The 13,154-nt window shown below is 44.6% G+C and overlaps 1 protein-coding gene across 2 annotated transcripts; it reads right to left on the bottom strand.

Annotated features, from left to right (window-relative positions):
• Positions 1-8: 8 nt before the first annotated feature.
• On the bottom strand, positions 9-13,064 carry slc2a11a (solute carrier family 2 member 11a). Of its 2 annotated transcripts, XM_061833981.1 has the most exons (12): positions 12,960-13,064; positions 12,482-12,580; positions 12,241-12,401; positions 11,192-11,316; positions 10,990-11,119; positions 10,715-10,863; positions 9,476-9,663; positions 7,793-7,903; positions 6,398-6,499; positions 5,012-5,087; positions 4,094-4,221; positions 9-2,779 (listed from the first exon to the last, which is right to left on the bottom strand). In XM_061833981.1, exons 1-12 carry the CDS (start codon positions 12,981-12,983, stop codon positions 2,567-2,569), a joined length of 1,506 nt encoding a protein of 501 aa, XP_061689965.1. In that variant the 5' UTR covers positions 12,984-13,064; the 3' UTR covers positions 9-2,566. The 2 variants fall into 2 exon arrangements, with proteins under 2 accessions (XP_061689965.1, XP_061689966.1); XM_061833982.1 differs by lacking the exon at positions 6,398-6,499.
• Positions 13,065-13,154: the final 90 nt, after the last annotated feature.

Below are 13,154 nucleotides of genomic sequence, written 5' to 3'. Positions count from 1 at the left end.
GGCTTGATTTGGGGACATTTAGCGTAATTCCCGGCCGACAGAGTGCACCTGGTTACAAGCCTCACCGAGTACATTTGTAAAGGAAATACCATTTGGTACATACATATGCCGCAGCTGTGGAAACGCCACAAGTGCCCACATTGAAACACGAGATATTTACAAAGACAGTACACAGAAAGTTTACCGCTAACGCTAACAGGTCCGGTTAAAACAAAACTGACTGGTAAATATCACAGACTCGTAACACGGCAGCAAAACACTAGCACAATGCTAGTGCAGCGTTAACAGGGCTGGTAAAAGTCACTTCCTCGGCACATATATTCCACCGGTCTCATTCTTACCTTTTCCCTTGCGGCCGTGAGGAAAAAAAATCCACAAATTAGCCGCATCACTGCATAAACCGCAGGGTTGAAAGCGTGTGGGGAAAAAAGTCACGGCTTGTAGGCCGGAAATTACGGTACTTTATATGTCCTGTCGTGTTGTAGGAGCGTTGCACATTTGGTGTAACTTTAATCTCGCCATCTCCATACTTTAAGTAATAACCCCTTACAAATCATGATACCAGCAATGAATGTTTGTCAACAAGTTAAGCAATGTAGAGTTTGCATGTTCTCCCCGTGCCTGCGTGGGTTTTCTCCCACATCCTAAAAAACATGCAACAATAATTGGACACCCTAAATTGCCCCTAAGTGTGATTGTGAGTGCGGCTGTTTGTCCCGATGTGCCCTGCAATTGGCTGGCAACCAGTTAAGGGTGTACCCCCGCCTCCTGCCCCTTCACAGCTGGGATAGGCTCCAGCACTCTCCACAACCCTCATGAGGATAAGCGGCAAAGAAAACGGATGGATGGATTTCTGGGTGTACAAGATTTGGCCACCATGTGGCAGTATAATACAGGCCTGCAGATGCAAGACAAGAAGTTACAGCAGTCCTGCAAGTGACTCAATAAGTTTGTCTTTTTTGTTGTTGTTTTGCAGAAAATATTTATGTTTGCATCATTATAATATACTATATTTGTATCATGCTCATATACAGTTCTTAAATTGTATGAGATAGATGCTTTTTGGTAGTTTGTGTATGAGATTTACCATTAAGCAGACTTTAAGGCAAAGGTACAGTATGTGGTTGTAAAATTTGACACTAAACATCGCCCAAGGGTAGCGTTAAACATCCCGAATTCTCTTTCATAAGGCTAAATTTATAGTATTTAAAACAAACTACATTTAATCATAATTCAAACTTGTTCAATCCAATGTGTTATATTTTTTTACATTTCAGGCACAATACATTTTTTAAAGTACAATTCAGTTGTATTTAACATTGAAGTACAATCTGGGATAGGCTCCAGGGCTCACTCGACCCTTGTGAGAATAAGCGGCTCAGAAAAGGTTTGTTTTAAAAAAAATATTTACTGGTGGGCATTTTTTTCATTTATTTATGGGATTGAGCAAAATAAAGAGATCAACATTTTTTTCAAAGGGGACCAACAAAAAAACTATTTAGCACATTACCCTGTTTTTATTTGATTCCCTTTGATCAGGATTTTCTTTTCTAATTTTTATCTTTGGTAGATCAATCGTTCGTGAGACCATAGATTCAATTTCAACATTTGTGTCTTTTTTGTTAGGTTGAGATTTATCACAATTTTTTTTTAAATTTCCTGTGTAAAAAAAAATGGTGACTTGTAAGAAGGATTCTGTTATAGTGACACACAGGCAAATACGCATATAACAATATAGTTTATTGGATTTTGTTGAGGATTTATAAACATGAAACAGAGCACGAAAACATATTTAAAACGTGTGCAAATAGAAGCTCATAATTTTCAGCTGTCATGAAAATAGCTGGAGGATGACATCCATCCATAGAATTTTTGATGGTGCACAGGTGTGCCTCGGGAAACTCCAATTTCACTTAATTGGTCTGTGAAAGGTATTTATTTATTTTAAATTAGATTTTTGTATTTATTATTTATTTGATTATTATTTTATCTTTTTCATCTACCTATGCCCGTGACCTATAGTGTCAGGCAGAACAGTTAAATGCTCTCCCACGAGATGGCAGAAAGTGTGATTATGCCATCGGTGTCAAACTCAAGGCCTGGGGTCCAGACGTGGCCCACCATATCATTTTATGTGGCCCGGGAAAGCGAATCTTGTTCGTCAACATCCGTGATTTTTGCTGAAAATCTGTTCCCAAGATCCTGTTTGATACGAGAGAATAACAGTTTTGTCTTCAACTAAACAGTACCAGATTTGTCACTGCGGTAATTTTGTGAATAAATTCACACAAGATTATCATTATTACATGAGATGCTTTGTGTGGCAATTTGTTAGGCGGTGTGCTTGGAAAAATCTGTGCCTGAGATCAACACTATCCGACTAGTCCAAGTCATAATTTGGGAGTCTCAGTTGTAGATCTACGTAGGCACACAAATACATCTTTCTGCTGTACAGTTCACGGAACACAAAATATCTGTGTTAGCCGAATCAAGTATCAAAGTGCGCCTAAGTGAAAATACAAAAGTGCAATTTTATATTCCTTCGGTTGTGATGACGGCAGGTCCTCTACAAGGCAGTGGACGCGGACGCTTCGCCCGCCCGGTACCGACTCCGACCGCCGCACGGCCCCTCCTCGTGTCTGAAGTTGAGCTTGTGAAATTCGTCGGTGATGGCTGACAACGACTTGCCCTTCGTCTCCGGCAGGACCAGCCCCACGTAGAGCGCAGAGAGCAGGCACACCGTCCCGAAAGGCACGAAGCAGTACTGCCGCATCTCGCTCTGCGAAAGAAAACGCGGCCATGGAGAATTCAATCGGTGTATAAAATAACTCCCGTGTATTATTGTATATTAGTTTTTCACCACTCAAATTCTATTAAATGAAGTCTGTTCTCAAACTTTGTGCAGTGGAACATTTTGGGTGATAGGGTGACCCGCAGTGTCTACATAGAATCCACATTATTGTTTTGTTTGTTTATTTATTTATGTGTTTATTTATTTACGGGGGGTGGATTTCGTTATTTGTATGGAACAACATTTCTGCCAACAACAACAACAAACGAGTAATTTTATTTATTGAGGTAGGAAACCTTTTTCCACCATTAAATAAAATATATGTGAAGCTTTACAACTACTCATGAGAGAGAGAGAGACCATTGGAATGGGTTCCTACCAGTAAAAATAAATAAATGAAAATATTTTATTGTATGTATTGTATAAGTAGACAGCACGGTGGATCAGATAGTACAGCGTTGGCCTCACAGTTCTGAGGTCCCGAGTTCGATTCCGGCCCCGCCTGTGTGGACTTTGCATGTTCTCCCCGTGCCTGCGTGGGTTTTCTCCGGGCACTCGGGTCTCCTCCCACATCCCAAAAACATGCAACATTACTAAATTGCCCCTCGGTGTGACTGTGACTGTGAGTGCGGCTGTTTGTCTCCACGTGTCCTGCGATTGTCTGGTGACCAGTTCAGGGTGTACCCCGCCTCCAGCCCAAAGACAACTGGGATAGGAAGCAGCACTCTCAGGACCCTCGTGAGCATAAGCGGCAAAGAAAATGGATGGATGGATTATACAAGTGTTTTTGTTTTTTTTTTGCTGCTCGAAAAAGATCTATTTTCCATGAACTAGAATAACTGGGCTTCCTCATATTTCCAATATCATGATGATAAATATCTATGTAACGGGCAAGGTTTTGTGGGGCATTCAAAATAACTTATAAGAGGCCAGGACCACCGTAAAATTATATTATTTACAATGCAGTATTTTGGCTTAAATAATGAGATAACGCAAATGAAAAAGAACAAAAATATATAGCTGAAAATACTGAATTTGGTGAGCATAGGTGAAAACAAATGCAAAAGTAGGATTAATACCAATAGAAATACGTAGAGAAAGTAATGAATTCGTCACTTTCGTGTCAGAAGTGAATACACCCTGGAATAGCCGCCTATAATCCTGCTTATGCTTATTTGGGTTGCGGATCAACATTACAAATAAGATTATTTTTGTGAAACATATGAGTAAAATAGGCTGGAAATGCTGTAGAATAACAATTTTTGAAAAGTGGACAAATAGCCCATGCACGCGTGTCCTCACCACTAAAAATGGAAAGATCATCCCTACGATGAAGAGGTTGAGCCACATCATGGAGCCGGCGATCATGTAGGCCGCCGGCCGAGCAGTTTGAGTGAAGATTTCCGTGGGCAGGACTCCGGTCACACCAGCTGCAAGTGGAACGTTTACATTAACATTCGGGAGCTTCAAACAGACTTTTTTTTTTTTTTTAATAAACGCTGATCAAAAGCAACAAATGGCATCATGTGATGCCAGTTATTTTATCAAAGCTCAAAATGTGCAGAAGTCTTTTCTCTTTCAGTGATAGAATTATAACCTTTATGTATTCAGGTGTGGATATAGCATGTTAGCTAACAAGATAAATATACCAGATACATATTTTGGTGTGGGGGGGGAGCGTAGGCCTGACAGTTCTGTGGACCTGGGTTCGATCCCAGCCCCGCCTGTGTGGAGTTTGCATGTTCTCCCCGTGCCTACGTGGGTTTCTTCCGGCCGCTCCGGTTTCCTCCCACATCCCAAAAACATGCAACATTAATTGGACAACTCCAAATTGCCCCCTAGGTGTGATGTTGAGTGCGCCCGTTTGTCTCAATGTGCCCTGCGATTGGCTGGAAACCACTCCAGGGTGCAGCCCGCCTCCCGCCCATGGACAACTGGGATAGGCTCCAGCACTCCCGCGACACTTGTGAGGATAAGCGGCTAAGAAGATGGATGGATGGACATATTTTGGGGTACAATGTATGACATACAGATTCATCAAAAATAGTCATCAGATCACCTCTTTATTTCTGCACCTTACAAAGAGATCCTAAAATTTGTCTGGGGGTTGAAATTTTGAATATAGTTCATTAAATATGATCTTTGAGGTGACTAACTGTAGAAGGACCTTTTTTTTTTTCCATGCATGCGCCACTGTTTGTGTGTGTTTCTTCCACTGACGTGGTCCCATGCCGAAGCTGAGGATGTAGGTGAAGACGCAGGCCATGCTTAAGTAAGGCATCCACGATATTAGGTGCTGTGTCGCCACATCGCCGCGTGCATCGTTGAAGTCAAGCCACGGAACGTAAACACAAAAGAGGCAACATCAAGTCAGGTCTGGATTTCACCGCTTTACGCTTCGAAACAGAAAGTACAGCAGAGGACGATCGTCTACAGTGGATTTTAAACAAAATAAAAGTCTACACACCCCTATCAAAAAGCCAGGTTTTTGTCATAGTATCAGGTCTGGTCCCGCTACCTTATTAATCTTTTGTTTTTGAAGATATATCTCAAGTCCTGTTCGTGGATGATCAACAGAGAAGTTGGAGGTGTTCATGTGCTCGGTGGTGCCAATGCGACGGTCTGAGCGCTCCCCCGTGCTGAAAAGTCCCCTTGTGATGAATGCGCATGCGTTACTAACAGGGGAACTTTGGGTACGTAGCAGACGCTTCCTGGGAAATCCCCCGGTCTTATAGTTCCCCTTCTTCTACATAGAGGGAGCTAACATACGTTACATCCAAAACCTAACCTAAATTTAAAACAAAAGTTGATAAAAAAGATATACTCATATATGTACGTTCGCTGTGTTCGTCTTTCTGAGACGTCCACAGCGAACATGAACGCTCGGCGACAAGTTGTTGGATGGCACATGTTGAAGTTGGCCGGAAGTTTACAAAATATACTTGCATGCGTATTGATCACAAGGAGACTTTTCAGCACCGGGAGCCCTCAGACATGGTGGGTGTGGGGTGTGAAAATGTCCTTTTCAAACCTGCAGCGAAAGGTCGTCAGCTGGCCAACTAATTGTTGTTGGCTGCAAATATGCGCAACCCTTTCAAACAATTTCCTTGGACCAAATACATTTTCCCACGTGTCAGAGATAATTTTGACACCAAGGTTGAACTTTTTGTCCATAATTCTAAAAGGCAAGTGAGTACAAATGCTCATTTGGCAACCAGTCCAATGTGTACACCGCCTCCTGCTCGAAAATTGCTAGGATAGGCTTCAGCTCAACCGTGGCCCTTGTGAGGATAAGAAGCTCATAAAAGCTGACTAGAATATCTGAGCTTTATTTGGCGGGTTAATCAGAGGCACTTTAAATGATGGAAGGCTTGTATGGACTTCTTTTAACATGAGTTCAAATATGATTGGTTCATTCTGAACACAGCCACATAGCCAAAAAAGGGTGTGCTCACTTGTGCAACGACACGATCTTAGTTGATTTTTACTCTTTTTTTTTTTTTTAATGGGATCTAGGTCATATTCTCCGATACAAACATACATACTGCAACACACAACACGTGACACTACAATACTACTACTACTACTACAATACAAAGTGGGTACTTCAAAAGACAAAGCGACGGTGAAGACCAGGGCCCAGACGGTCATGAGGACGAAGCCTCCCATCAGCATGAACCTCCGACCTTTGCGCTCGATCAGCAGGTTCTGAAAACGCGTCAGATTAGGCATATATTGTTGTCATTATGAAGAATGTCATTTTCTGTAGCGTTTATCCTCACGTTGAGCTGGAGCCTATTTCACTTTACAGTGAAGAAGATAAGTATTTGAACACCCGAGAAAACCAATGTTAATATTTGCAACACTAGCCTTTGTTTGCAATTACAGAGGTCCAACGTTTCCTGTCGTTGTTCACCAGGTTTGCACACACTGCAGGAGGGATTTTGGCCCACTCCTCCACACAGATCTTCTCTAGATCAGACAGGGTTTCTGGGCTGTCGCTGAGAAACACAGAGTTTCAGCTCCCTCCGAAGATTTTCTATTGGGTTTAGGTCTGGAGACTGGCTACGCCATGCCAAAACCTTGATATGATTCTTACGGAGCCACTCCTTGGTTTTCCTGGCAGTGTGCTTCGGGTCATTGTCATGTTGAAAGACCAAGCCACGACCTATCTTCAATCCTATGACTGAGGGAAAGAGGTTGTTCACTAAAATCTCACAATACATGGCCGCGGTCATCCTCTCCTTAATTCAGTGCAGTCGTCCAGTCCAATGTGTAGAAAAACACCCCCAAAGCATGACGCTACCACCCCCATGCTTCACAGTAGGGACTGTGTTCTTGGGATGGAACTCATTATTCGTCTTCCTCCAAACACGGTTAGTGGAATTATGACCAAAAAGTTTCATTTTGGTACAAGCTTGAGTCTAGCTGATTGTATGGGGGTGGACAGGTGTCTTTATGCAGCTAACGACCTCACACAATAAGTGGAGTGGAGGTGGACTTTTAAAGGCGGACTAACAGGTCTTTGAGGGTCAGAATTCTCGCTGATAGACAGCTGTTCAAATACTTAATTGCAGCTGTATCACACAAATAAATCGTTAAAAAAATCATGGATGGTGATTTCTGGATTTTTCTTTTTAGATTGTCTCTCTCACAGTGGACATGCGCCTACGATGAAAATTTCAGACCCCTCCATGATTTCCAAGTGGGAGAACTTGCAATATAGCAGGGTGTTCAAATACTTATTTTCTCCACTTTATTTGGGAGGCATCTTTTTAGTGTAACTCGATAACTCAGTGTAATATTTCTCCAGATATACACTTGCTCGAAAATGAATTGTTTTACTTCTTCACACCCAGAGATTTGCAGTTGCAAATCACTTCCACTCAGTCAATCAGACAGCAGTTTGCTAATACGGCAAATGAAATTGATATCTTCAAATTTTAGACAAATCTGTGCAGCTGATCTGCAGCTGTAAAAGTTTTCGTCAGAGCAACTTACACACATGATGCAGGCTGTGAACTCGCACGTGCCCGTGCCGATTGTGACATACTGGATTTGCTCGTTGGATATTCCGGCCTCTTTAAAAACATAAGATGCATAGAAGTAGATCTGGAAGGCAGACAGAAACGTGTTTTAGAAGACAATCGGACCTTTAGTACGTGTCGCAGGTTGGAGAGCTCATCAAATGACGAAACGCGTCGTGTGCTCACTGTACGAAATAACGACAGTCACACGAAGCAATAGTGTGTGTCGCAAAAACGCAAACAAAAGCGTTTATGCCTTCCCAAAGTTTATTACATAACACAGTTAATACTCCAGTTTATAAATCTGTCAAGCATGCAGTTAAACCGAAGGCGACTTGAGGCCAAAGAATTTAAACTCAACGGCCTCAAAGTGAGCAACCTAATGAGATCCGACACCACGCGAGTATCAGAAACACTCCGTTATGATTGACGATGTCAGCAGAGAGTCAAAACTTTCTGCTCTCTGATTCGCATCACACTGTGAGCATTTCTCATAAATGTGATTAAAATACTAGACACGCTGCCAATGACGCAACAAATGATTTTTTTCCTCTTTCGGACAATAACAATCAACACTGATCCTTACTACCCGTCATTATCAAATATTCTGCCTTTACAAATATGATGAGGTTCCGTTTTGATTAACATTTCAGTGGTATTAATTTAATTTGATGGCGCAGCGCAGTGCGCCAGTGGCTTGCACTATTGCCTCGAGTCCCCAAGACACTCAATAAATGCTATTATTCATCCATCGATCCATCCATCCATCCATTTTCTCAGCCCCTTATCCTCACAAGGGTCACGAGAGTGCTGGAGTCTATCCCAGCTGTCAACGGGCAGGAGGCCCTGAACTGGTTGCCAGCCAATCACAGGGCACATCGAGACAGTCACACTCAAAATCACACCTATGGGCAATTTAGAGTGTCCAATTAAGTTTGCGGTCACGGTGGATCAGGTGGTGAAGCGTAGGCCTCACAGTTCTGAGGTCCTGGGTTCAATCCCGGACCCGCCTGTTTGGAGTTTGCGTGTTCTCCCCGTGCCTGCGTGGGTTTCCTCCGGGCACTCTGGTTTTCTCCCACATCCCGAAAACATGCAACATTAATTGGACACTCGAAATTGACCCTAGGTGTGACCCACACAGGGATGGGGAGAACATGCAAACTCCACACAGGGAGGGTTGAGATTGAACCCAGGTCCTCAGAGCCGTGAGGCCAACGCTCTCCAGCTTCTCCACTGTGCCGCGAACATTAATTGGACACTCTAAATTGCCCATAGGTGTGATTGTGAGTGTGACCGTCTCGATGTGCCCTGCGATTGGCTGGCAACCAGTTCAGGGTGTACCCCGCCTCTTGCCCGTTGACAGATGGGATGGGCTGCAGCACTCCCTGTGACCCTCGTGAGGATAAGCGGCAAAGAAAATGGATGGATGGATGATTGCCTATTGAAGACTCTGCAGGTTTTCCTCAAAGTCAGGAGCAGCTGGACAAGTTCAACCTTATGCATCCTCACGGGCATTTATTTTTAATTGGGAAATGCAAAACCAGGTCACGAATCTTCTCAAGTTTCTAATCAACTTGATCCGTAGCTTGTCAGGATGCCGCGGCCACAACATCTGATCCAGCACCGGCGTCGGTGACACGCGTCGTAAAGGTCGTACCGAGTCGTTGCCGCAAAGCTGCATGGCGCTGCTGACGACCATGACGGAGATGAGCTGCCATCGCACGGAGCGGTCGCGGAAAAGCTCCCAGGGCCGGCTGGGCCTGGCGCCGGCGGTTTCCGCTCGTTCCTGCAGGATCTCGGCCAGCTCGCTGCTCGGGACCTCGCGGCCACGCAGCCGCCGCAGGGCTGCGAAGGGGGCGAGAGCGACGTTTCAATAATGGCCGATGCGTTACAGATGAGAGTTAAAAATGACGACGGAAGGTTGAGCTATTCTCGAAAGGCCGCAGACGAAACCCGGCGACCGCGACAGCGTTCACTCGTAACAATCTCCAAAACCTCTTCAATTAATTTGGAGATTATTTTGTTTTAATAAGATAAGTTTTGCGTGCAAAAGCACTGAATCATACTGCAGGTTGTTTCTAATTTTAAGACTCTTAGCTAACTAAAGATCCCCCCCAAGAATAATCACAAGAACCCAAGAACCACATGTCAAAGTGCAAACTACTAAAAAAAAATTAATAAAAACATACCGTGGTGTGTGGTTGCTCTACCTGGTATGTAATAAATAAAACGAAAATGAATAAGCAACAAAAATGAATAAATATGGCAAAGTTGTGTTGAAGTCTTGAAAAGAAATTCAGAAGTATTATGCTGTCCTCTATTCTAACAATTTATGTATCCATCCATTTTCTTCACCGCTTATCCTCACGACGGTCGCGGAGAGTGCAGGAGCCTATCCCGGCTGTCAACGGGCTGGAGGCGGGGTACACCCTGAGCAGGGCACATGGAGACAAACAGCCCCACTCACAATCACACCTAGGGTCAATTTAGAGTCTCCAATTAATGTTGCATGTTTTTGGGATGTGGGAGGAAACCGGAGTGCCCGGAGAGAAAATACGCAGGCACAGGGAGAACATGCAAACTCCACGCAGGTGGGGCCAGGATCGAACCCGGGTCCTCAGAACTGTGAGGCCAACGCTTTACCAGCTGATCCACCGTGCCGCCCTCTAACAATTTAACCAAGTTTTTTATTTTATTTTTTTTTACCTTATTGTTAGGACTGTTAAACCATTACCTACATACATTTAATAACGTTCTGTTATTCTCACAAATTGAAAATATTTTGTTGGGGTCCACCAGCACTGCAGAAGCTTGTTTAGCTTTTATTTTGAAACCTCGGATTGGTTCAAAAGAAGCGAATCATAATGTTGATTTTTGCGAGCGTACCGGTACTCACCGTCCACGCAGGCCTCCTTGTCCCCCCTGTCGATGAGTAAGTATCGGGGGCTTTCGGGGAACCAGGGCAGGGTCAAGAGCTGAATCAAGCCCGGAATGGCGTTACTGGCGAGGAGATACTGCCAACGCGACTCACTGCCCAAAATCTCTCTACGAGACAAACATTTAGTGCACTTTAGTGACTTTAACATGTTCTTCTTTTCAAAATCCAAACCTCAGAACTGTGAGACGAGCTCACCACTAGGACACCGCGCTGCCTCCGTTATCATTGCTCACCTGAGTCCCACCACTTGTCCCAACACGACCCCGAAAGCTGTAAAAACAGCCGAGGACAAGGACACGGCCCCCCGGAGATGCTTTGGTGCGCTTTCTCCAAAATACATTGGTTGCACGTTCATGCCGATTCCTGCGAGACAGACGCGAGCTACCGGAGTACCAAAAGTTCTCTCTATGGCGGCGACGCACGACCCATCGGTACCTGCGTTTATTCCGATCAGGACACGTGACAAGACGATCATCTCCACAGACCCGGCGGCTCGACTCGCCAAAGCCAGGAGGGCGCCGCTGAGGAGGAAAATGTTGCTGAGCAGCAGGCATTTTTTCCTCGCAAAAAGGAGAAGAAAAAGCAAAATGAATCAAATGAGAACCTCCGACATACCACCGGGGCAGAAGAACATTTGGTCTGGTTTTCACACAAAGATATTGGAGTTTTTGTCACGGGCATTTGCCAGTTTGTTGAGTTTGTACCGGGTCACCGGGTGCGGACACTACTTCTGCAATAAAACTCACTGGACATTATGCCTCTGTCTCGGAGTCCTGCATTTAGGTCGTCCCCGGCACCGATGGCTCGTGACAGAATGAACTGGCCAGACACGGACCCAGCGGACTCAAAGGTGAATTACGTTCCTTGTCTGGGCGCCGACCCGACCACGGCCGTAAAAAAACGGCCGCGTCTCGGCGGCAACAAGCCCTCCATGGCTGCCTGATTTTCCTGTTTCGGCGGCTTTGGAGACCGGTTCCTGGCCGGTTCACATTCCTGTTTCAGCGGCTATGGCAAACGGTTCCTGGCCGATTCGTGACCAGGCCTCTGTGGCGACCGATCCCCGGCTGGGGACGGGGGGTTTGTGCCTTCTACCGGTTACTACTTCTGCAATAAAACCCACTGGACATTATGCCTCTCTCTCGGAGTCCTGCATTTGGGTTCTCCCCCGCACCGATGGCTCGTGACACAATGAGAGCCGATATGGAATGGGATGGATCAACAGTATCGATAATGGAGTGCGAATCGCTAAATTCTCATCAATTCCCAATTCTAATCCCAAATCATATCAATTATAATCTTTTTAAAAGCAAAATTATGAAAAACAGCTCAAGTATCGTAGCTCGTTACCTTGTGCGCGTGTATCTAATTTATAGCTAATATGTGCAGGTCAACTTTGGAATTTCACAAGTAGAGCACGGCGGTTATTAATGACTGCATCGCAGTTCTGCAGTTCTGGGTTCAAATTCCCTCTTCCCGGTTGTTACCTCCCGAAGCGAATGGACATGGGCCCCGCGATGATTGCACCCCCGAGGCCGCCCAACGAGAAGATGGAGACGATGACGGTCCACACCAGAGTCACCTGGAAGTCCTCCAGCTGGACGGCCCACCGCGCCGCGAAGGTCTCGTTGATGAAGGTCTGGATGAACTGCACGAAGAAGCCGCCACGGGCCGTCACGCAGCGTTGACGCGACTGACAAAAGTACCGTAAATCGAATCTAAACTCACAGTAGTGGGTGCATTCGTGATGGCCAGGTTGTACCCGTACTGCAGAGTTCCTCCAATGGCTGCAGAAGCAACCATTAGCACTAATGTCAAAGAGCTGCTCTGTAATACACACAATTACACGCATTATATATCCATTTAATGCGTTTTGTTGGGTAATTGACTTAAACTTCCATTTTGGACAAATTTAGCGTGGAATAGAAAGATCACACACGACGGCATATTTGTTGAATGCTCTAATGAAAGTACGGTACGATACTTGATGACGTAACTTTCCATCTTTAACTATGAGTTGACTTCGCCTTTCTTTATCTTATCAGAAAAAAAACTCCGTACGCACAAACGATTGTTCACTTTTGAAAAAAAAAAAAAAAAAAAGCCTCCACAAAGTATTTGTTTTAATATGCAATAAATGCCACAACAAACACAAAAAAATCGTACTCATTCTGAATAAATGCTTGCTGATTGTTTTTTTATTTACCTTTTGTTGGCCATCGTGCGACATTTTGGTCAAAGTCAAAGTGGTCGTCGGTTCGTCTGCTCGGTGCGAGTGCGAGCATCAAGATATCAACCGAGGTAATTTTTTCCCCTTTTCTTTTTCCTGTGACGTCATTGGCAGCGAACGTTCGTGCACCGATCTGTCCTGCACGGAACCGGCTCCGAACCAGCTCCATCA

This window comes from Syngnathoides biaculeatus, chromosome 10 (genome assembly GCF_019802595.1).
Source record: "Syngnathoides biaculeatus isolate LvHL_M chromosome 10, ASM1980259v1, whole genome shotgun sequence".
Classification (NCBI taxonomy): domain Eukaryota; kingdom Metazoa; phylum Chordata; class Actinopteri; order Syngnathiformes; family Syngnathidae; genus Syngnathoides; species Syngnathoides biaculeatus.
This window is presented reverse-complemented; position numbering and strand designations above follow the sequence as displayed.